The sequence below is a fragment of the Ahaetulla prasina genome, chromosome 4 (genome assembly GCF_028640845.1).
Source record: "Ahaetulla prasina isolate Xishuangbanna chromosome 4, ASM2864084v1, whole genome shotgun sequence".
NCBI classification, from domain to species: Eukaryota; Metazoa; Chordata; class Lepidosauria; order Squamata; family Colubridae; genus Ahaetulla; species Ahaetulla prasina.
The window spans coordinates 105,717,651-105,742,909 of record NC_080542.1 but is presented as its reverse complement, the minus strand read 5'-3'; the positions used below and the strand labels follow the sequence as shown (position 1 = coordinate 105,742,909).

General features: G+C 36.5%; 1 protein-coding gene across 2 annotated transcripts in view; it reads right to left on the bottom strand.

The window, feature by feature from the left end:
* RAPGEF5 (Rap guanine nucleotide exchange factor 5) overlaps nucleotides 1–25,259 on the bottom strand; it is a 141,161-nt gene that overhangs the window by 67,808 nt on the left and 48,094 nt on the right. For both annotated transcript variants that reach the window (XM_058181979.1, XM_058181980.1), the window contains one exon: nucleotides 20,929–21,054. In XM_058181979.1, coding sequence (XP_058037962.1) covers nucleotides 20,929–21,054 — 126 coding nt within the window. The remainder of the gene's footprint in view (nucleotides 1–20,928; nucleotides 21,055–25,259) is intronic.

The window sequence follows — 25,259 nt, the reverse complement described above, 5'->3', positions numbered from 1 at the left end:
ATAATTACTTAAAACAGCTGGGTCCAGGGAAGGCTTCTTGAGGAGAGGCCTCACCACCGCCTCTTTCAAGGCGGCCGGAAAGACCCCTCCAACAAAGAAGCATTTGTAATCCCCTGGAGCCAGCCTCGTGTCACCTCCTGTGCGGCCAGCACCAACCAGGAGGGACACGGGTCCAGTAAACATGTGGTGGCGTTCAACCTACCCAGCAACCTGTCCATGTCCTCGGGAGCCAAACTCATCCCAAATAGTCTCAACAAGACAGCTCTCTGACATCCCGCCTGGATCTACCCAATTTTGGTCCAGGCCGTCCCGAAGCTGAACGATTTTGTCGTATAGATAACCACTAAACTCCTCAGCACGTCCCTGCAACGGGTCATCTCGCTCTCCCTGTTGAAGGAGAGAGTGAGTTACCCGAAACAGGGCGGCCGGGCGGTTATCTGCCGACGCAATGAGGGAGGAGACGTAGCAACATCTTGCTTCCCTCATTGCCACTAGGTAGGTTCTAGTATAGGACCTAACTAGTGTCCGATCAGCCTCCGAACGACTGGACCTCCAGGAACTCTCTAGGCGTCTTCTCCGGCGTTTCATCCCCCTCAGCTCCTCGGAAAATCAGGGAGCTGGTTGAGACCTACGCCGGGTCAGAGGCCACAAAGGCACGACACAGTTCAAGGCCCCCGCCGCGGCCCGATCCCAAGCCGCAACAAGTTCCTTGGCCGTGCCGTGAGCCAGACCCTCAGGAAACGGCCCAAGCTCCGTCTGGAACCTCTCCGGGTCCATCAGGCGCCTGGGATGGAACCAACGTATTGGTTCCGTCTCCCTGCGGTGTTGAGTGGCGGTCAGAAAGTCCAGGCGAAGGAGAGAGTGATCTGACCATGACAAAGGTTCGATGACTAAATCCCTCAAATCCAGATCCTTCAACCACTGACCAGAGATGAAAATCAAATCCAGTGTGCCACCCCCACCGTGAGTAGGGCCATCAACTACTTGAGTCAGGTCCAAGGCCGTCATGGAAGCCGTGAACTCCCGAGCAACTGAAGATGACATGCTGGTCGATGGCAAGTTAAAGTCCCCCATGACAATAAGTCTGGGGATCTCCACCGCCACTCCAGCAAGCACCTCCAGGAGCTCGGGCAGGGCTGCTGTCATGCCGCAAGGAGCCAGGTACGTGACAAACAAGCCCATCTGACATCTATGACCCCACCTCACAAAGAGGGATTCACACCCGGCAATCTGAGGTACAGTGGTCTCCCTCGGCTCCAGACTCTCCTCACTTTTTCCAACCAATATTTTTTTTCCACCCAAGATTTTAAACACAATGGAAGTCTGCCTTGAAAATATCATGGATACTTAACAGTTAACTTCACTGGGGATAAGTAACAAAACCATCAAAGCAGAACCATTATATATAATTCTGAAATTCTTTCACACTTGGAATCCACACTTGTCTGACTAGTCATAAGATACTACAAAACAACATCAAGAGTGATCTTCACTTTTACTGTGCTTTGTTTTATCAATCTGGGTCTTAAGGGCATTTTCAAAGAAGCTACAACAGATTTGCGGTGTTTTTTTTAGCTTTAGATCAAACAATATGTGTTGAAATATGCAGCAATTAAGACACTGCTTCCCCTCTCCAACATTATTCTCACGAAAATTTCCTTTCCTGCAGCAATCACTGTCTCAGAAATTCATGATGACACCACCTTCATCACCATAATTGGAAAAGATATGCCCCAATACAAGAACACATTTGGAAGTGGACAGCTACAAAGATAGTTTCCCTCATGTGGACTAGTTCCTTACTGATCCAGTCTTGTATATGTATTTGTATGCATATTTCAGAAAGCAAGTGAATTTAGGAAGTAGTGGGGACAGGGGTGAAATGCTCCTGGTTCGGATTGGATCGCACGATCCAGTAGCGATGGGGACAGGTAGTTTGGAGAACCGGTAGCAAAAATCCTTGCCCACCCTCCCGGCCATGCCCATCCAAACGCCTGGTCCCCACTGTCTACTTGCTGCTTCTTTTGGGTTCACTCCTGCCTTGCTTTGCTTCAGCTACTGCAATGAATTGCATCAACTAGCAACTGAATCTGCCTGCCTACAATCCATTTTATCGGTAAGCAACTCAATCTGCCTACCTTGTCCCTTGAATTGGGTAAGTAACTGGGCGGGAGCTTTAAAAATAGTTAATTGGGGTTTTTTTAAGAGTATTTTTTTTTAGACATAGCAATTAACTTTAAATTGCTACAACTAAATTTAAAAGGAAGTTTTAAATTTAACTGCTTTTATCTAACAATATAAATAAAATAATAAAATATTTGTGCAGCTTTCTGAGATTTGGTGTATTTCTGTATTGTTTCATTCTAACTATACAAACACACAAAATCTCACAAAGCTGTATGTGGCATTTTGCATGTGTGTGTGAGTCAGTTTGTTGTGTATGTGTGTAAAGTGTGAAAGTTGGTTTTTGAGCTTTTTGTGGTTGTGTGAGGTTCCTGCTTGTTGCAGGGGCCATTTTGGGTGAAGTGCAGCTGCTTTTACATTGTGTGTGAGTCAGTTGTGTTGTGTTGTGTTGTGTGTGTGTAAAGTGTAAAAGTTGGTTTTTGATATCTCTTATTGTTTTGCATTTTTTTGTATTTTCAGAAGTATAGACAAGATTTCAAAGAGCCAGAGAAACTAGAGATCAAATTGCCAACATACGCTGGATCATGGAGAAAGCTAGGGAATTCCAGAAAAACATCTACTTCTGCTTCACTGACTATGCTAAAGCCTTTGATTGTGTGGATCACAACAAATTGTGGCAAGTTCTTAAAGAGATGGGCGTACCAGACCATCTTATTTGTCTCTTGAGAAACCTGTATACAGGTCAAGAAGCAACAGTGAGAACTGGACACAGAACCACTGTGTTCAAAATTGGGAAAGGAGTCCAGCAAGGCTGTATACTATCGCCCTGCCTATTTAACCTATATGCATCATGAGAAAGGCGGGGCTACAGGAATCAAAATTTGGACTTGAGATTGCCGGCAGAAATATCAACAACCTCAGATATGCAGATGATACCACTCTAATGGCAGAAAGCAAAGAGGAACTAAAAAGCCTATTGATGCGGGTGAAGAAGGAGAGTGCAAAAGGTGGCTTGAAACTCAACATTAAGAAAACTAAGATCATGGCATCCAGCCTTCTCAATTCCTGGTAGATAGATGGGAAAGAAATGGAGGTAGTGACAGATTTTATTTTCCTGGGCTCCAAGATCACCGCAGATAGGGACTACAGCCAAAAAATTAAAAGACGCTTGCTCCTGGGAGGAAACCTATGGCAAATTTAGACAGCATAATAAAAAGCCGAGACATCACCCTGCCAACAAAAGTGTGTATAGTCAAGACCATGGTTTTCCCAGTTGCAATGTATGGCTGTGAAAGTTGGACCATAAGGCAATCTGAGCACCAAAAAATTGAGGCCTTTGAACTCTGGTGCTGGAGAAGACTCCTGCGAGTCCCTTGGACTGCAAGGCAAACAAACAAGTCAGTCCTGACTACTCTTTAGCAGGCCAGATCCTGAAGATGAAACTCAAATATTTTGGCTACCTAATGAGAAGGAAGGACTCACTGGAGAAGAGCCTAATGCTGGGAAAGACTGAGGGCAAAAGAAGGGGATGACAGAGAATGAGGTGGCTGGATGGAGTCACTGAAGCAGTAGGTGTGAGCTTAAATGGACTCCAGAGGACAGTAGAGGACAGGAAGGCCTGGAGGAACATTGTCCATCGGGTTGCAATGGGTCGGACATGACTTCGCAACTAACAACAACAATTGTTTTGTATTAAATCGGTAGCTAGTGGGTACAAATGAGTCACGCACAGAGGTTGTAATTAACACAACCTTTATTTAACTCAACTGTGGATAACAACAAGATAATGTGTATACAGCAACAACCAAAATCCTCCGGTGACAGCCCTTATATACTAGCTGCCTCAGGAGCTTAACCAATGACAGGACTTCCAAACTCCCGCTTTTTTCCTCCAGGCCCGTCTTAGCCAATCAGAGACCGCCTGGCTGTTGTCAAGGCTCAGGCGTGTCGTAGCCCCTAGGACTTTGCCAGACATAACATTTTGTATACTTTGTTTATTATTTTTACTATTTATTGTTATTGGTCACAGCCACCCAGTCATCTGACCACCAAGCCATGCCCACAAATTAAGTCATGTCCAAAATTTTTAGATTTCACCCCTGAGTGGGAAGCTTTTTAATTTTGGGTAGCAAGCCATACTTGCACATAGGCAACCTGAAGAAAATTCTCATAAGCAATAAAAAACACTAGGACGATACCACTATAGGAAATCCTGCAACAAACTGAGATGTTTGTCTTCACATATATAGCAAGAATCTCTTCCAAGTCTCCAATAAGTACATACATACATTGATAATTTCTTCTTCTAGTGTGATCTATACCATCCTATTCAAAAGGGTAACTAATTGAATAATCAAACTTAACACGTCAATCATCACTTTAAGACTTTACTTTTTTCAAGCATAAATTAGGCAGCCATGTAAGCCTTTTAAGACTGAGTTGACAAAATAGATTATACCCACTATACATAGAGAGAGCGATTATCCATATTTTTTTAACATTTTCCATCTTGGTTGAAGGACAGTGGATATTTTAGATCACTATAATAGCTATGCAAAGATAATAGATTGTCTTTATCACATAGCACTTTAGGAGAGATTAGAATAGAGATTTGCATTATTCTTTAAAATACTGTACACCCGCTGTTTTACAGCTAGTGTATCTAGAAATCATTTGTGCAAAATATGGGCCATACAATTATGTATGGTTTAACATAATTATAGAAAATAAATATAATAATCTATTTACAAAAGAAACAATTTTGCCTTTCGAGCTAGCATTTCCTCTTGCCATTGCAAAAGCTTTATATATGACAAACAATAAAATGTATCCAATGAGAATATTATAGGACTCTATAACGTATTCTCCATTTTCCTATGGGATATAGGAATAAATGAGATGATGGACAGATTTCCTGTTTTGCACCGAGGAGGGAATCCCTATTGGTTTTCATTTTCATTTTTATAAAAGCCCAACTCATTTAATATAAGCTTCCCTTACCGAACAAAGTAATGCAGTTGAGGTACATTAGCTACATTGTTTATGAAAAGAAGCAGGGTGAGTACCACATGTACATAGCAAATTGGAAGTGAACTGCTATAAAAGGATTGAAGCTATTGTCATAAAAACTACACTGACAATACCTTTCTGGCTCTGACTTCATTCAATCCAGAAAAAGAAGCCTGATATCAATTCCATTTATTCTACAAGGGGTTATGCTTTCAATGTAGTTTTCAAGAAAAAAACCATTTCCATTTCCATTCTACATACAGTATAACAACAATAGCATTTAGAATTATATACTGCTACACAGTGCTTTACAATCCAGGTCCTCATTTTACCGACTTCAGAAGGATGGAAGGCTGATAGGCTCAACTATCAAACATAATAAATTCTCACAATAAATCATACTTTACGGCTAATCAAGGTTTATTTTATTTTGGGAATACCACAAATATGTTCAATATACAATGAAACTGTAAGCAGTGGCACCTCCACTATATTATGTAATATGCATCCTTTAATAAAAATATTATCTGTTTTCTTGAACAAATAATGCTTGTGATATTAAAATATTTAAGTGTGCAATTCCCAGAAAGCAAATCTGTAGAGAACATCTTCTTATTCATGGTCCAATTATCTATACTTTCACATATCACCATTTGGTAATTATACACTTGATACACTTTTCGTGTATTTCTTTTCACATATACATGTTTTTTTGTATGATGTTCCAAGCAATTCTCCATTTTGCATTGGAACAAAAGTATCGATTCCTCATAATGAGGAGTTGTCATTCCAGAATTCTATGTGACACAGTGATCTCTTAGTGATCCCAGAGCTATCTGCATCTAACTACATATAGTAATCCGGCATGGTAGTTTCTTAAAATTGAGCAGGCATACAACAGAAATTTCATGTTTCTAAGTGATCTAAAGTATTCTTTAAATTCCAATAGAAAAGTGCACAGCAGAAAATGAATGTTTGCACAAAAAGTTATCCTTGCAAAATTGGAAATACCTCCTTATTTAGTGCATAATGTTAAAGCATAAATGAGTCTAATATCCAATGCAAAAAAAAAGTGGAGCTATAAATATGATATCTGGTATGTTAGTTTCACTGGGACGCTCTATTAACACAATTCCTATCTCAACAAATGAAATCCGGATGAATACATCACTAAGTGGACCAATAAACTATGAGAAATTTCTGTAGGTCTATAGGTGTTTGTGATAGGTGGTGTTAAGCATGATTTGCAAGCCAGCAGGTTTGGTTTCACGGCTTCAAGAACACTACAACATCAACAATAACAACTTGGCATAAAGATTTTCTCAGGGGATCATAAATCAGCAGACAGATATCCCTAGGAATTCCAGCAACTGATTGATTCTAAAATTACAGGCCACAGCAAGTTTTAACTGTGGTAATTTTCTGTTCTGTAGGCAGATGTCATATCCTTGCTTCATCAATAACAAAAAGTAGATGTCATCCCATTCCTTTATCAATAACAAGAAAAATGTGCTCATTATAGTTTCAAGGCTACCATGGATAATTTCACTTTTCTGGTGCCAGGAACAATGCAAGAAAGACAGCAAGATTATTGAATAAATCTCCAGAACATTTAAAGTACTTAACAGGTAACAACACTATATACATACATCTTAAAACAGATACTATTATTTAAATCTAAAACTAATAGGTTAGAAACAAAAAAAATTAAGCCTAAAGTCTTTTAATCTATATGAATTAATATTTTAAAATAGCTAATAGAATAAAAATTTAATATTCTTATATGCATTAACAAAAACTCCTGAAATCAGCACAAAACCCATGTATCCTAAAGTGGAATAAGGAAAAGAAAATCCCATTTTTTAAGCTAACCAGGAGGAGAGAATGGGTCACCTGAGCACTCTTCTCTGACTTATCTAAAAAGACAACCCCTAAACACAGACCCCACCATCTACCTAGAAAAAACCACTGGATCCAAAATAAAAGCCTCCCCCATCAGCAAAGAAATCCAGCAAAGAATCATTCCAAGCGAGAAATCATCCAGATGCCCTAAGCTCTATGGTCTCCCCAAGATACACAAAGAAAGAATCCCACTTAGCTGCATGTATGGATTGGAGGGGTTTGAAATGGCTAATATTGCAGCTGCGGTCTAGCTTCTGGTCCTTGGTCGTGCTTCCATACATCCATACATGCAGCAGACTGACACCCACTATGAAGATGTAGCACCACCACAAAGCCAAACAACAGCTATGCAGCTCACCAGCTCAAATCCCCCTGCAACACAGACTAAATTGATTGAGTAAATAAATAGGTACTACTTCAGTGGAAAGGTAGTGGCTATGTGCCTCGGCGTATAGTCATGCTGGCTATGTGACAAGGTCTTCGTCATGCTGGCTCCTTCAACTAAGAGCTGGATACAACTGGACAGAGAATCCTTTATCTTGCTTTAATCTAGTTTGGATCCAACCCACTGTATGATATGGTCAGAGAAAAAAGTTTTATTTTCAAAGAAAAAGAGTATGTTTCCAGTCATGGTAATTTTAGTTTTTGTTACAGAAAGCTGATATTAAATTTAGAATAATTCAAGAATTTATTGAAAATTAATATTTTGTCCAAGAGAAAGGAATATGTTAATGAAGATTATGTTAATGTAATAGGATGTTTTCAGTAAAACGGGATTGCATTTTGTGTACTATTTTATATATCAAATTCTAAAAAAAAAAAAAAAAGTACAAGCACAATTATTCCTAAATGTGTGGGGAAAAGCATAATCTTAATGAAAGTTTTAAAAGTGAAGCTATTTTTCTGTCTGTTCTCTGAAATTAAAAATATTGCCCACAAATAATAAAAATATCTTACCTAAGTCCTTTAAATTGTATGACCTAAACTATTAAGATTACTTTTATACAGAAAATTAAGCCTCTCAATAAATTTTCTTCCCTCTGTATCAACCAAATCAAAAAAATTAAAAATAATTGTCAGTGAATTAATGTTACAAATGAAAAGGCTTGCCTTGAATGGGAAAACAGATTCCAGTGTCCCTCCCCATCTTATCTTTCATACTGAATCTAAACATAAGAACGTGTCCAAAAAAATGAAGTGACAACTATCCTCTTTGAAGCTCGTTCAGGTGTGTGTCCTTGGTTCACAGTATAACAAGTACTCCCCACAGAGTCTGTCAGTCTATGGACAGACTTGCCATGTGTATTTTAATAAAAAGGCACAACAGATGAGTCCAGAAATACTAATTAAAAAATAACAAAGGATTTTACATAGTAATTCAATGTAGTAAATCCCTACTGACATGTAAGGACCAAATCTTCTCTAGCCTTGCACCTGATGTCATAAAACTTTATAGCCATGCAACAAAAATGCAAAGCTAATTAAAATTGCTAATTGCCGCATGTATACTTTATAGACTGAGAACACTATAAATCAAGATGAAATAGTTTTATGACTAAGAATCTACATCATGTCAAACAAAAACTTCTCAAATCAATGATGGTTTACCATGTAGATTCAACAAGGGAATACTTACTACGTACATCAAGAGAAGAGGTTTAATAGGTATAAAATCAATCCATTCTTGCCTTGTAGGAGTATTACATAGACATCTTTAAAAATTCTTGCTTTAAAAAATGAAACCAAATTTTATAGTTAGCAGATTTAACATAAAGGCAGTTGTTCTAAGATATTGTTCCTTGAAGCTTTCTAAGTCTTTTAATTTAAATAATAAAACAAATAAATGATGATTTTTGATCCAGAGTTCATTGAGTAAAAAGAAAGCAATATTATTTCTATTATCCTTCACTTTTTTTACATCCCATGCCTGAAAATTTATTGAGTCATTAATATTAATATAATTCAATTTTGATTTACTGATTGAAACCTGCTAAAAAAACCAGAATCCATAGGGTATCAGAATCAATAGTTGACAAATGTTACTGATCACTTCTAGTGAAAGAGTTTACTGAAAGGGATTTCTTTCAATAATAGGAAGGAAACTTTAAATGCTTTGTTTCAAAACAAAGCAACATTAAAAAGGCACTGAATGTTGCTCTACCTGAAGAAATATTCATTTTAGGATATTACCTTAAAAATTATTTTTAACTAACAGATTAATTAATTTTTATTTATTTTGCATTTACTAGATGCAAGATTAGCATTTAAATATCATTGTATTAAACAAGGGATGAGGTAGAATTCAAAATGAAGAATATAGGTTATCTCTCCAGAATGTGCTCACAGACGGTGCAGGATTACTGGATTCATAGAATGTAGTAAGACATAATTTTGCTTGGTTTCAATTTTAAAAATATACCGAATAACTTTGGGACCATTTCCTCAAACTGAATTACACAATCTGACAATATTTAGTAATGGATATCAACTTGAATGGCTTCCAATAGGGTGACAGATATGGTATCAATGCCTATTTATCATGGCAGTTAACTTTATCATTAATATTTTAAAAATAGAATGCATATAAGGGCTAGTTGCTATAGAGTAATACTCATATTCTGACATCCTATTAGTATTTAACTAGATGATAATTAGACTTTACTATGAAAAAAGGCATCTTCATTAAAAGCTGATATACCTTACCTAGAATCCTTCCAAACCTCAAGCTATAATTTATTTATTTATTTATTTTGTCACACAGTATATATAAGCATAAGCATGAAATAATTATATAATATATAAGCATATATATGAGTATGAGTATGTAATAGCTATATTAATTGGATATAACGAAAGGAAACAATAGGACAGGAACGGTAGGCATGCTTGTGCTCTTATGCACGTCCCTTACAGACCTCTTAGGAATGGAGTGAGGTCAATAGTAGACAGTTTTTGGTTGAAGCTTTGGGGATTTTGTGAAGAGACCACAGAGTCAGGTAGTGTATTCCAAGCATTAACAACTCTGTTACTGAAGTCATATTTTTTGCAATCAAGATTGGAGCGGTTAACATTAAGCTTAAATCTATTGTGTACTCGTGTATTGTTGCAATTGAAGCTGAAGTTGTTTTAATTGTATATTTTTTATATTTTTTACCTTTTGGCTGTACACCGCCCTGAGTCCCTCGGGACAAGGGCGGTATAAAAATTTAATAAATAAATAAATAAAATAAATAAATAAATAAGTAGTCTTCGGCAGGAAGGACATTGTAATAGATGATTCTATGAGTTAAACTCAGGTCATGTTGAAGGCGGCATAGTTCTAAATTTTCTAAACCCAGGATTTCAAGTCTGGTGGCATAAGGTATTTTGTTGTATTCGGAGGAGTGGAGAACACTTCTTGTAATATTTCTGGACACATTCAATTGTATTGATGTCAGAAATGTGTTATGGGTTCCAAACAGTCGAGCTGTATTCAAGAATTGGTCTAGCAAATGTTTTATATGCTCTGGTTAGTAGTGTAGTGTTTTTGGAGAAGAAGCTACACAAGATTAGGTTTACAACTTTTAAGGCCTTTTTTGCGATGTAGCTACAGTGGGTTTTGGCACTTAGATCATTTGATATGAAAAATCCAAGATCTTTAACAGGGAGGGGGTCATCAGTAAGGTAATGTCCATCAAGCTTGTACTTAGTGTTTAGGTTCTTTTTTCCAACATGTAAGACTGAGCATTTGCTGGTTGAGATTTGGAGTTGCCGACTTTTACATTCAGATAAAAAGTCAAGGTCTTTTTGGAGGATAGCTGTATTGTTGGTGGTGTTAAATAGTTTGACATCGTCAGCAAAGAAAACACAATTACTTGTAATATGGCCACAGAGATCATTAATGTATAATATGAAGAGTGTTGGTCCAAGAACGCTGCCTTGGGGAACGCCACTTTTAACAGGAACAGGATTTGATACAGCATTGCCAATTTTGACCACTTGTTGTCTGTTTGATAGAAAAGCTGTTATCCAATTGTGGAGGGGTCCTGAGATGCTGTAGGATTTTAGTTTTAGGAGAAATTTATCATGTACTAATAATGTGACTTCATACTTAATTAATTGCTGAGTACAAAACTCAATCTAGGATTTTATACCTATCTAAAAGTATGTCAATATTCTTACATACCAACATTCTTAATCTCTCTGGGTATTAAATCTAGCAACTGCTTAAGTCCAGTTGATTTCATTTGGTCTCTTCTGACTAAAAGTACATCAAAAACTTAGCTCTAGAAATATGCTTAGATATTAACATTCAGTTGATAAGCTTACAATTTTACAGTTTCTCATAAAAGCTGTAAACAATTAAAAGGTAAAACAATCCTAAACTAGTTTTTTTCTTTAGAATGGCAACTATTTTTTTAATCATACCTAATTCTTAACTGTTTTATATTCTGAATTAGTACTGAAAAGTTTTTCTTTCAGAAAATACTTCCTTATGGCTGCTAGGGAGAATTAGTTTAAGATATTTTTTTAAAGTAAATTGCAATTACAATTGCTAATAAATGTGTGTATATTCAGAACATAAGTTTTCTAGTTTGCAATATATCTTTTAGCATATTGCCTTGTATTTTTCTTAATAGGAATTCAAAGGAAGCAACTCTCATACAAATCAGAAACAACCTAAGTTGTCCCATGCCTGGTACAGTTAGCAGAGCTTCAGAGTTTAAAATTTTGACATCCAGACTGGTAATGAGATTAGAAGCAGTTTGAGAATCTGCCCATTTTCCCACCCTTCCTTTAACATACAAAGAGAGTGATGTCTAAAGTGACAGGTCATTATTATTTGAATGCAGGATTTCCTTTACTCAAGAAATTGAATGCTGCAACACAGCAATGTTATCAGTCTCTCTTCTGCAAGAATAATGGCCAGGCAATTAGCCTCTTACACAAATCAATGACTTCTCATATATTGGGTGGCATTTAGATTTATACTTCTTCCAGATTTCTCTGGAAGAAGCAAGAGAGAGCATGGAATTTCTGCAGGCTTTCTGAAAATGTGTTCCTTGTAGAAGCAGCAATTTTTGATCATTTGCTAAATCACCTTGAAAGCTGTTCCATGTGATGTCCACACTCACATAGCACTTCCAATTGGTTATACACACATTTTCAAAAAGCCTACAAAACATACACACAAAGCTTCAAGGTGTAAATGCTTCAATACTATTTTAGTAAAATCATGCAAGATGTAATAGTCTTAACATGAAAATGCCTATGTGTACTGTATGACAGTGTATATGGGTGAGTGTTCCACAATATTAAAAATTAGCTCTTCGGGAAGGTATCCTGTTCATTTGCCTAAAGAAGCTTGTCTTCTGCTCTGAAATCTTGCAGTAATAAAATCACTGTATGTCATTACTGACTATTGTGACTAACAATGCCTGCGTGATTTTTCCCCTAATCTTCCCGTTTTCTGAAACTCTGAAATTATGAAAGTTTGCCTTTACCAAATACTGTTATAGTATACAAAATTGCTAATATGCATTTTCAACATATGCATTTTGCTTATGTTCAAATCTAATCAGTTGTTTCAGTAATTTATTTTATCGCTTAAATACTGTAAAGAAAAGAAAACATGTAGAAGCAACAATCCAAATAGAGATATCAAGATATAGAGAAATTGTTCATTATGTGACAGATTGAAATGTTAATTCATAGGAAATTTACATAACAAATATTGTCTTCTATAATAGGCACAAACCTGTATTGTTATAAACAGCTGCTTGTTGGATGCAAAACTTTGACTAAAGTAATATTTTGTATCAACTAGCTTTTTTAATGAATTTTATTTAAAGCTATACTATCACATCATCTTGCATTAATTTCTGAATAATTAATATTATACTTTTTATGTTATTTTATGTTATTTTATGTTTTTATGTTATTTTATTATATTATTTCACCAAAAATCTCTTACTTCTTACAGAAGCCTCACATAGCGAAGCAGACTCTGGAAAAATAAAAGCTAAATAATTTCTAGAGCAACATAATGGCCCATTTATAATACAAATGTCTTCATGATGCGCCTACATCATTTATGCAAATCAAACAAAATATATTTTAAAATTAATATTCAAGAATAAGTGTATTGGATAAAGAGTAAACCCTCAGGGGAATTAATTTAAGGGCTACTTCCTCTTGTAGCAAGTTCTGACTAAGCAGAAGAACAAGAGCGAAATCACATAATTACAAGCACACATTAGGCCCGATTCTCTCAACAAAGATTCTAACAAATGTATCATTCAGTAAGCAATGTGTATAGTAAGTTTTATTCAACAGCTGAATAAATGAAAGGAAGATTATAATTTACTGCTCTCCTATATAAATAGCAAATTAATTAAAAAGAATAGCAATACATTCAAAATATAGCGATCTTTATATTCAGAATAGTACTTTCACCTATACCTTAAAAACAAAACTTTATAGGTGCTACTTGCTCAGGGTTTAGACTATAATAGCAAATGAAATCAAACAATACAATTTCAACTATAAATATTTTTTAGTGTATATTCAGTGTCAGATATTAAAATCTGTAACTTGCTCCAAATGAATGTTTTCTCATCATGCAAATGTAATTCTTCTTTATGCATGACACTGAACTCAAGGCTAATATAGTGGTCAAACACCATTGATTTCTGTTCGAAGAAACTCAAATTCTGCAGCCAGACTTAATTATGTAAATTAAGTAGAATTGCTACTTATGCTAATATTGCATAAATTACTTTGCTTTCAAACAACGAAGTATTATTGTTTAATATGTTCCTCACTGAATAATCACCTGGAAGTATGTTATTAAAATGTAGCATCAGATTCATTGGGCAAATTTCTTGACACTTGATTTGGCCAAGCTCTAGATCAGGGGTGTCCAAACTTGGTCCCTTTAAGACTTTTGGACTTCAACTCCCAGAGTCCCCCAGCCAGCAAAGCTGGCTGAGGAACTCTGGGAGTTGAAGTCCAAAAGTCTTAAAGGGACCAAGTTTGGACACCCCTGCTCTAGATCTTGAATGTCTGTGAGGACTTTCAGTCATCCAGGTCATGGTTGTTCCCCAAAGGTGCTTTTCAAAAGCACCTTTGTCTATTTATTTTTTCTTGATAACGTTTCACTTATCATCCAAGAAATTTCTTTAGAACTGGGACATTTCTGTCCAGTTGCCTTTTGAAAAACACTTTTGGGACTCTGGATTTTGAAGACATCTCTAAAATGATGATCGACCTGTAAACATAAAGATAGAATTCCCCCCTTTGTGATTTCTGGCACTGGGCATTTTTCCCCCAGAAACTCTTTGACTGAATTCATTTATCATCCTATACTTCTTTGAGACTTGGCAACTATTGATTATTAATAAATCTTTAAAATCTTTATTTTTATTATTTTTACAAATAACTCAAGGTGGCAAATACATGCAACATACTTTCTTCCCCTGTGTGGTGGGTTGGCTGAGACTGGCTCAAACTGGCTCAAAGTTACCCACTGGTTTTTCATGGCTAAAGAGTGACTTAAACTCAAGGTCTCTGCTTTCTAGCCTCCCTCATGACAAAATCTGAGTCTCAACAATGTTCACGTGTATAGGCAATCCTCAACTTACAACCACAATTAAGCTCAACATTTCTGTTATTCAGTGAGACATTTATTGAGTTTTGCCACATTTTACAATCTTTCTTGCCAATGTTAAGTTAGCCACACAGTCATTCAATGAATCTGGCTTCCCCATTGATTTTTCTAGTCAAATGGTCGCAAAATGGGTTCATGTGAGCTTGGGACACAGCAACGGTCATAAGTATGAACCAGTTGCCAATTGTCTGAATTTTGATCTCATGAGCATGGGGGTGTTACAAAAGTTATAAGTGTGAAAAATGCCATTATAACTTTGAACTGACACTAAATGAACTCTTGTACATTGAGGACTACCTGTAGTTTATCAACATATTGATTGTGCTATAAGCCACCCAAGGTCACTTAGTTGAGTTGAGCAGCTATAGAAATTAATTAATTAGATAATTGAACCCTACTCTGATGATTTGTGTGATGCTACACTTAACAAATGTCCCAGAAGTTGCAACTGCTGAAAATAAATTAAATTAGGCAAATGGAATGGAAATTAATGGAATGTACAGGATGCCTGCAGTAAACGAGAAGACATATACTTTCTGGACTCAATTTAAAGTTTTATGCTAATGCCTACAATCCAGACCTGCTTAGAATCTGATTGTCTTAGTGCATGGGTGTCAAACTTGATCGCGTCACGTGACGTATCATGACTTTTTTGCCTTCGCAGAGTCAGGCTGGGCATGGCCTGCATGTGACACATCTGGCCTCCAGGCTGTCAGTTTGACATGCCTGTCTTAGTGGGTTTATCCATTATGAACCTTTCCAGCCTTAAGATCTGGAGGAGTGAACTTCTGAAGATGTTTCACAGTCTTAGACTTACAGTGGGAGAAAACCTTTCTTCTCCACTTCCTTCAGACTATGAATATATTAATTTGCAAACTGCATTTGGAAACTCTGTAAAAATGTATTTGTTTCACCCAAGGTTCTAATTGTTAGTTTGACTTGTTTTCATTTATTATATTTATTATATTACTAATTTTGATTCTAATTTCCTTTATGGGTTTTTCCCCCCTTCGTTTAGTACTTGAAAGGCAATTCACAAATTTCACAGACAGAAATTAACCAGTTCTTGCCTAACACAGCCTTTTCCAATCTAGTACGGTTACGACTACAATTCTCAAATTTATAATTAATTTAACTGAAAATTTCAGGCATTGTAATACCAAAACATCCATAGAGCACAAGTTTAAAGAAAGATGACACAAACTGTTTAAAAGATACAATACAGTAGATCAGCAAAGGGATAATTTTTCATCCAAAGGCACACAAACAAATGAAGCAATCTTATGCCCTTAAGTGTGATTTCATTTCCTGTGTTTGTATAGTAAAAGCTAAATGCTTTATTTATGGACAGTTATTTCTCCAGTTTGCCACAAAAATTTTATGAGACCAGACTGTGGGTTAAAAAAAGTAGGTGAATATTATGCACGTTCTATGTTTCTAGGATTTTAACAGTTTTGGTTTGGTTTCTGGGAAACATCCTAAATTAGTAGGTAGCATTTGTAAACTAAATTTACAAATATATATTTAAAAAACTGGAAGCAAAAAACACTATCTAAAAATGCAATTGTAAGTTTTAAGTATTTTTGTCAGTGATTTCAAAAGCTACTTCTTCTATAAGCAAGCAAAATAAGGCAACCATTGTTTCCAAATACAGTGTGAGAAATAAATAAATAAAATAAACTGTTCTTCTAATACTGTCTATTAGCTAAAGTCAGCAATTTCATTAATATTTTTCTTTAAAACAAATTTCAATATGTCATACTACATAATTAATACTGAATTTAAAGTCTGTAAAGAATACTGAATTTAAAGTCTCAACAAATTGAATGTGGTTTAATACATCAAATTTATTAATTGATTAAATATTCCTAATCTCATATCTAACCTGCATCTGCATAACTACCCAATTTTCTCCTTCCTTTTCCTCCCTCCCAATTCATCCCAATTTAAATTCTAAGTGAACTGTGGTTCTTGAAAGCTTGTGCTTTTTATTAACATTTATTGTTTTAAAAAGAACTGGTAGATTTTAATATCTAATGAGGTGAAAATTAAAATCTACTAGTTCTTTTTAAAACAATAAATGTTAATAAAAAGCACAAGCTTTCAAGAACCACAGTTCACTTAGAATTTAAATTGGGATGAATTGGGAGGGAGGAAAAGGAAGGAGAAAATTGGGTAGTTATGCAGATGCAGGTTAGATATGAGATTAGGAATATTTAATCAATTAATAAATTTGATGTATTAAACCACATTCAATTTGTTGAGACTTTAAATTTTTTAATATAAATGAGCTGAGAATCATTTATACAATTTTATGGTTTCTTGCAAGCATCTGGAACCTAGCTAAAGGTTCAAAAATTTACCCATAAAGCATCTCACAGCTTGGAACCAATATATATTTATTTATGTTACTTTACGTTAGGGTCTATGACATATTGATGATGCCCTCTCGACACCACAGTCTTGCCACAGCCATGTCATCACAGCCACCTTGGCACAGCCATCTTGGCACAGGACAAAACATCACAGGAAACTTGATGCAGGACAATTCAAATCACTGATAGTTGCCAGACTATCAGATGGCTATCTTTTGCAGTACTGGCCACAGGTTTATTACTATGTGTTACACATTGGTACCAAACTATTTTAGAGTATAGCATGATCCACTTGAGTTAAGCTAAGTAGGTTTTTTAAGCATTTTTTTTTAAAAAATTGTTATATATTTTTTATTTTTATATATACATCAACATCAATACATGAACTGTGTGGCATCTGGGTATCATTTATTTTGATACAAATAACAATACTAATATCAATAATATTTGTTACATTGATTAAGCTTATATACTCCTAGTATCACAGCGTATTTCCTGACTTCCAGTGGGCCCAGAAGGCCTGAAAATCAGCTGGTCGGCACGCACATGCTGAGCATGTGTGCCATAGGTCCACCACCACGGCTCTAAGTATTCCTCCCATCTCTGTCCTCTATCCTCTTATGCTGCCGAGTCTCCAGCCCAAACCTCTATCTCTTTTTCAATGGTATCTTCCCATTCCATTTTTAAATCTCTTAAAATACTTTTCCCCTGATTTGTTTCATTAATCATTATAGTCTTTTATTATTTTCTCTTCTTGTTTTGCTTGTTGATTTATCTGTTCTGTCTTTTCCTCCATTCTTTCCGTTGTCTCCTTTGTCTTCTAGGCATCCTGGTCTTCATTGGTTGTCCCTTGTAGAATATTTTCTATTTTCCCATCTATGCTTTGCATTAAATTGTTTATCTCCTGAAGTTCTTTGTCATAGAGTCCTTAACACTTTTGAACATCAATAAAATTTCTTTTGAACTTCCACTCATTTTCCCCATATTGAGCATCTCGTCTTATTTTAATAAAGTCGACTTTTGCTCAATAGTTCAACAACCATATGTTCAGACCTAATGTTGCTCCTCAAAGATTCCTTTAGTCATAGTTCTTTTATATTCCAGGGTTATTCAATCAGACATTCAGGTAGTCCAGGAAACTCTTCAAATATCTCCTTATGTCCCCTATATTTATTTATTTATTTATTTATTTATTTATTTATTTATTTATTTATTTATTATTGAGATTTTTATACCGCCCTTCTCCCGAAGGACTCAGGGCAGTGTACAGCCAGATTAAAACAATGCAATATACAAATTAAAACAACAGTTAAAATAACATATTATATCATTGGCCAAAAATTAAAACCGTCAAATTTGACCCCAAAAATAAAATACCCCAATTAAAATTATTAAAATTCAAAAAATTTAAAAAGTTAAAAAGTTAAGCCAGTCCCACTTGAATAAACAAGTACGTTTTCAATTCACGGCAAAAGGTCCGAAGGTCAGATAGTTGACGCAGACCAGGGGGAAGTTCGTTCCAGAGGGTAGGTGCTCCTACAGAGAAGGCCCTTCCCCTGGGGGCCACCAGCCGACATTGCTTGGCGGACAGCACCCTGAGAAGACCCTCTCTGTGTGAGCGTACGGGTCGGTGGGAGACATAAGGTAACAGCAGGCGGTCCCGTAAGTACCCAGGCCCTAAGCCATGGAGCGCTTTGAAGCACACCCGAAAGACCACAGGTAGCCAGTGCAGACTGCGCAGGAGCAATGTTACCCGGGAGCAACATGTGGCTCCCTCAATCACCCGCACAGCTGCATTCTGGACTAACTGAAGCCTCCGAGTGCACTTCAGGGGTAGCCCCATGTAGAGAGCATTGCAATAATCCAGACGAGAAGTGACAAGAGCGTGAGTGACTGTGCATAAGGCATCCCGGTCAAGAAAGGGGCGCAACTGGCGAACCAGGCGAACCTGGTAAAAGGCTCTCCTGGAGACGGCTGCCAACTGATCTTCAAATGACAGCCGTCCATCCAGTAGAACGCCCAAGTTGCGCACCCTTTATATAAGTTATATAAGTTTAATCATATATCTTAACATTCAAAAATTACTTTACTTAGGTATCTTCCTTGTTCTCACCATTGGGCCTCCCATAGTCATAAGGTGGAAAAATATAGAACAGTAAATATCACCACAGTTCTCCAAATAAATGTCAATTATTTTTCTAATGAAAAATTTTCCCAGAGTTATAGAATATGGTCTATTTTCACTGGAAATTTTTAAGAAAATGTTGGATAACCATTTGTCTGAAATGGTGTAGGGTTTCCTGCCTGGGCAGGGGGTTGGACTAGAAGACCTCCAAGGTACCTTCCAACACTGTTATTATTATTATAAATTAATTAATTAATAATATGAACAAGCACTGTTCCTGGGGGGGAAAGGGAGAGAAAAAAAGTGAAAAAAACACGCTAAAAGTTGATAAGAGAAATCATGGGCTTGTGGAATACTGTAAACAGAAAGGCATTTTGCTTTGCAGATAGAAAAAGGATTCCACAAATGTTCCTTTCTAGAGATCAAGACAACACAATGTACTCCCAAATATGATTAACTCCTAAGATTTTAAAAAATGTGCAGTCCTTTGCCAGTTTTAAATGTCTGAAAATAGATTCTCCTTGCCATTAGTATTACAACATTTGCAGAAAACATTTATTCCAGTATTACCCAGTAATAAAAGTATGCTGGTCACATGCAATTAATCCTAAAAATATTCTAATAAAAGTATATTCCATTATTTTGAATTACTATCAGCCTACCAACATAGTCGATAATAAGAAATGATTGTGATATAAAAGCCTTCAAAACTTAGTACATTAAATGTATTAACAAGAAGAATTGGATTCAAGCATCATAGGAAAAATGATCTCTTGACTGAGAGAAGAATAGACTGCTTGAATTTAAATGCCTGGGATTCAAAGTTAAGTAACAATATTTTGCAGGAACTGTCAGTATGAAAGAAGACAGAGTCCATCACATATTTCAAGAATGTAAAACTTCTTAAAACATCTAACATTTTGGTTGGATTTCCTAAACACCAAAAAAAAAAAAAATTCCAACCCTACGATATATTGGTAATAAATAATGTAATTACCACACATCTTTAGCTTAAATGCTAAGGAAAATCCATTTGAGTGTCATGTTAGTTGCAAGTAATTTAATTCAGGCTTTTTTAACTTGGACCATATCCCTGAGACTATAATTCTTAAATTCCCAGCCAATATAATCATGCCAACACGTCAAGTAAGTAGCCCTGCAACACTTCAGAAGCATTGTTTTATGTCTATTAGTCTAAACGGCTCAAGAAAACTCTTCCTCATCCTAGCACTTTCCCAATCTGCTGGTAACACATCTGGAAGGTGCCAAGTTGGGAAGTCCGACTGAAAGTTCACTTTCATTTTGAAGGGGAAAAAATTGAAAAAAATTCCAGATGCAAAAAGTAAATTGTACCATTCAAAGATATGAAATGTCATCAATTAGGGTTAAGCTCCCCCTCTCTCTGCCCCTCCCTCCCTCCCTCTCTCCTGTAGGTAAGTATGGATAGATGGATGGATGGATGGATAGGTAGATAGATAGATGGATAGGTAAATAGATAGATAGATAGATAGATAGATAGATAGATAGATAGATAGATAGATAGATAGATAGATAGATAGATAGATAGATAGATAGATAGACAGACAGACAGACAGACAGACAGACAGATTTAAATAGCACTTACTTTTCAGGAAGTATTCATAGAATTTACATTCGAAATTCAATTTCATTGACTCCATTATGAATAATTCCTGGATTGTGTCCAATTACTTTACTATTTAGAAAAAAATGGAAAAATGTCCTACCTGGTCTGTATTCCCTGGTTCTCTTTTGTTTGTCTGTGGAACATGACAATTTTCTTTTGCAAATTTCTGGACAAGTTCAATGTGCCCAGCATCTTCTCGTTCTTGAAGCTTGCACATCACTCCTGCCTTCAGTGTTGGTGGAAAAGGAAAAAGGTATTTTAATCCACAGTCCCAGGACATGACAGTCACAAACTAAATTTCACCAAAAGCTCATCTTCTCCATTTCACCGTCTGAATTGTTCCAGTTTTATGCTGACCAAACCTTTGTTTCTTGCTTAAAAAAACAAACAGGTATCAAACAAGTCACACAATCTCCTCTTTCTATGCGATTCTATCTGCTTAACATAGCTGAGGCAATGCTGAACTAAGTAAGTTGCTATTATGGATGCAGCTGATATGTAGGCTGTGTGTTTGTTCCCATCAACTGGTTTCCTGTTACATAAGAGAACCACAGTAAAAGTTACAAATTCATTGGAAAGTTAGCCAAGAACAGCCCTGGAAAAGGATGGAGAGCAAGAGAGTCATTCCTAAAAATAACAGCACAAGCTTCTATTTCACACACTCCACCCTTCTTTGTATATATAACTCATAACTATTAAAGTATAGTATATAAAGTATATAACTATTAGATAAAAAAGACAAAATATATGTATATGTATATTTATTTATTATTTATTAATTTATTTATAATTTAATTTCTATACCGCCCTTCTTCCGAAGGACTCAGGGCGGTTTACAGCCAGAATAAAACAACATAGACAAAAATTAAAACATTTTAAAAATCTGATTCTAATTTGGCCAAAAATAAGTTAAAAGTGTCATAATACCCTAGTAAAAAACCCCACATTTAAAAATTACATTAAGCCAGACCCACACGATGGAACAAAAAGATCTTAAACTCGCGTTTGAAGGTCCGAAGGTCAGGGAGTTGACGTAACCCCAGAGGTAGCTCATTCCAAAGGGCAGGAGCACCCACAGAGAAGGCCCTCCCCCTGTTATTTTTGTTGTTTCAGACATGACAGTCAATATAAAAATAAATGTTTTGTATGGAGATATTATCAAAATAACTTGCAGCATTTTAATATACAAATGTCTATATGTGCATACAGACACAATTTAAGAATCTAAAAGACATCAGATGTCTCCTCATATTGATAGCATAGTGATAAAGAAATTAGATCATCATCTTATCATCAAGAAACTCCAAATTCAAGTTCTCCCTAGATTACAGAGTTCATTGGGTGACTCTGATCAATTATTCTTAGTCACTCTCACTTCAGAGGGAATGAAGAGAAAACCTCACCTTAAACTTATAAAGAGCTAGAATATAAATGCAACAATAAACAATAAAACTGCTCCAGAAGTTTTGCCCAAATGTAGTAATTTAAATCAGATACGAGAAAATAATAAAATATGGGGAATAATGATACTTAATTGCATTTAATTAAGAAATGCATTTTGTTTCTCTCATGATCCTGCTTACTATTTGAAGTACTAGAGTCTGAAAAACCAACTCAAAAATAAAGTCTACCCTAAAGTGTGTGTTTCATCCTTTTTCGAAATAAAATGCCACAGGTGGATCTAGTAGTAAATCCTAAAATGTCAGGAGGTTTATGTTAAGTAGGATGAGAGGAGAAATAAAAACAACGCAGAATTAGCATGTTACAATTTGGGTGCCAGTTTGCAATTATGACATCCCAGTATCCTGGAGTCATGTGATTGCCACTTGCAACCTTTTCTGCCAATTTCCTACAAGCAAAGTCAATGGAGAAACCAACAGGAGCTCTCAAGCAAGAACTACATGTACATGACTGCATGCCTTTGGGAACTGGCAATGATTCACTTAATGATGGAAACCAGAAGTGCAGTGATTTGTCACTAAGCACTCCAGTCATGGTGTGTTTTATTACCACATCATATAAGCAACAAAACTCGTCCAAATTACCATTGATAAATGAAGATTATCTGTGTGCTCAAAGTGAAAATTTAAATATTTTAATTATAAAGTGAAAAAATGAATATTTTAAACAGGTTTTCCACAAATTCATTCCCTACAAGGTTACGTTTATCCATTATTTATTTATCTTGCTTTTAATCACCAATTATAGCATAATAAAAATTGAATAGATTCTGAGGCTAACTGCATGATCATTTATTTATTTTTTATTTATTTATTTGATTTTTATACCGCCCTTCTCCCGAAGGACTCAGGGCGGTGTACAGGCAAAAATAAGACAGGTAATACAATGTACAATTTAAAATGCAAATTAAAAAACTTATTTAAAAACTTATTTTAAAACTAGCCTGAAAAGTTAAAATATATAAAAACTAAAACCCCATTTAAAATTAATTAATAGAAAAATTTAAAATTGATAAAATTCAATTCAAGCCAGCCCCGCGCGAATGAAAAGATGTGTCTTCAGTTTGCGACGGAATGTCCGAAGGTCAGGTATTTGGCGTAAACCCGGGGGAAGCTCGTTCCAGAGTGTGGGAGCCCACACAGAGAAGGCCCTTCCCCTGGGGGCCGCCAGCCGACATTGTTTGGCGGACGGCACCCTGAGAAGTCCCTCTCTATGAGAGCGTACGGGTCGGTGGGAGGCATGTGGTAACAGCAGGCGGTCCCGTAAGTACCCAGGCCCTAAGCCTAAGACATTAATGTACACTTTAATTATATTCAACAAACTGGATGTCCTAACAATCTGTGACGAACACTTGAAACAGCATAGGTTTCTTTCTGCCTCTCCCAATTTTCTTATCCTATCTTTATTATTCTTATAACTAATGCAAGGTAGTGAACCTTCTACTCCTTTCTCCCTCTATTTTTCCCCATAACAACCACCTTGTGAAACAATTGGGCTGAAGCATTTTCTAGCCCAATGTCACGCAGCTGGTTTCATGTCTAAGATTAGACCAGAGCTCACAGTCTCTTGGTTGGTAGCCTGGAGCTACCATTAGACCAAACTTGCTTGAAAAGAAAAAAAAATACTATAATGATTTTATAGCAGGGGTCCCCAACCTTTTGGACCTCAGGGACCACCAAGTTCATAATTTTAAATCCCGTGGACCATTAATATGAATCCAGCGCGTCGCTTGCTGAAGCGCCTGGACTCCCAGTAATGGGATGGCGTCCTTCAGGCACTCTCCCTCCTCTCTTTTTCTCTCTCACTTTCTCCCCCCACTCTCTCTCTCCTCTCTCTCCCACTCTTTCTCTTACATTCTCTCTCTCTCTCTCTTTCTCTCTTTCTCTCTCCTCCATTCTCTCTCTCTCTCTTTCTGATTCTCTCTCTTTCTCTGATTCTCTTTCATTCTGTCTCTTTCTCATTCTCTGTCTGATTCGCTCTCATTTTCTGTCTCTTTCTCTGTCTCTCATTCTCTCTCATTCCAATTCTCTCTCATTCTCACTCTCTCACTCTCTGATTCTCTCTCTGATTCTCTTTTTTATTCTCTCTCTTTCATTCTGTCTCTTTTTCTCTATTTTCATTTTGCGCAGCATCAGCATTCCGCCTCAGTATATTTGCACCAGCCGGTGGAACAAAGCAGCCCTCGTCTCCTTGGGACGTAAACAGCGGTAAACAGCATCTGGTCAGGGGAGCAGCCGGATTTTGCTCTCCATTGTGGACGCCAGATCGGTCCCCTGCAAGCTCTCATGTCTCAAGGAGCCCGGCCGAAGTTTCCTGCGCCATTTCTGGGCAAGTATACCCAGGCGGAATGTTGATGCTGCGCAAGTGCAAGTAGTGCTTCGTTCCCACAGATTCCAGCCATCGCAATTGCTGCTTCAGCCCACTTGTGCCGCAGCTTCTCCACCAGGGTGCACCGGCAAAAATATGAAGATTTCTCCACTGACCACCAAAATTTTCTCACAGACCACCAGTGGTCCATGGACCACCAGTTGGTGACCACTGTTTTATAGCACACAGCAAAATGTTGTTATCTTAATAGTAAAATCGTCCAGAAAATTATGTCCTTAAAAGCAAAAACATCACTAATAAATAAGCCAAAAGTGATACAAAGTAAATAACCTGAATCTCTTAGAGAAAACTCAGAAAAAAATATCCCTTTAAGCTCAATGTCAAAAGTCTATCTGTTCTCAAAACTATTCTTGCTTTACACTCAGACCTTCAAAACTCCTGCTGACTACAATAAAAATCACAAAACACTAATCTCAGTTTTCTCTTAACCTTGAGATTTGCATTCCATTTATGAATTTGCAGATACTCATTTGTCAGTTTGTAACTATGTATATAAGAAAAGAAATTCTACATAATTGTAAACCATGTACTTATTTCTCTGTGATTTACTAAATAAATCAGAATTGGTTAGCTTGGTGAATC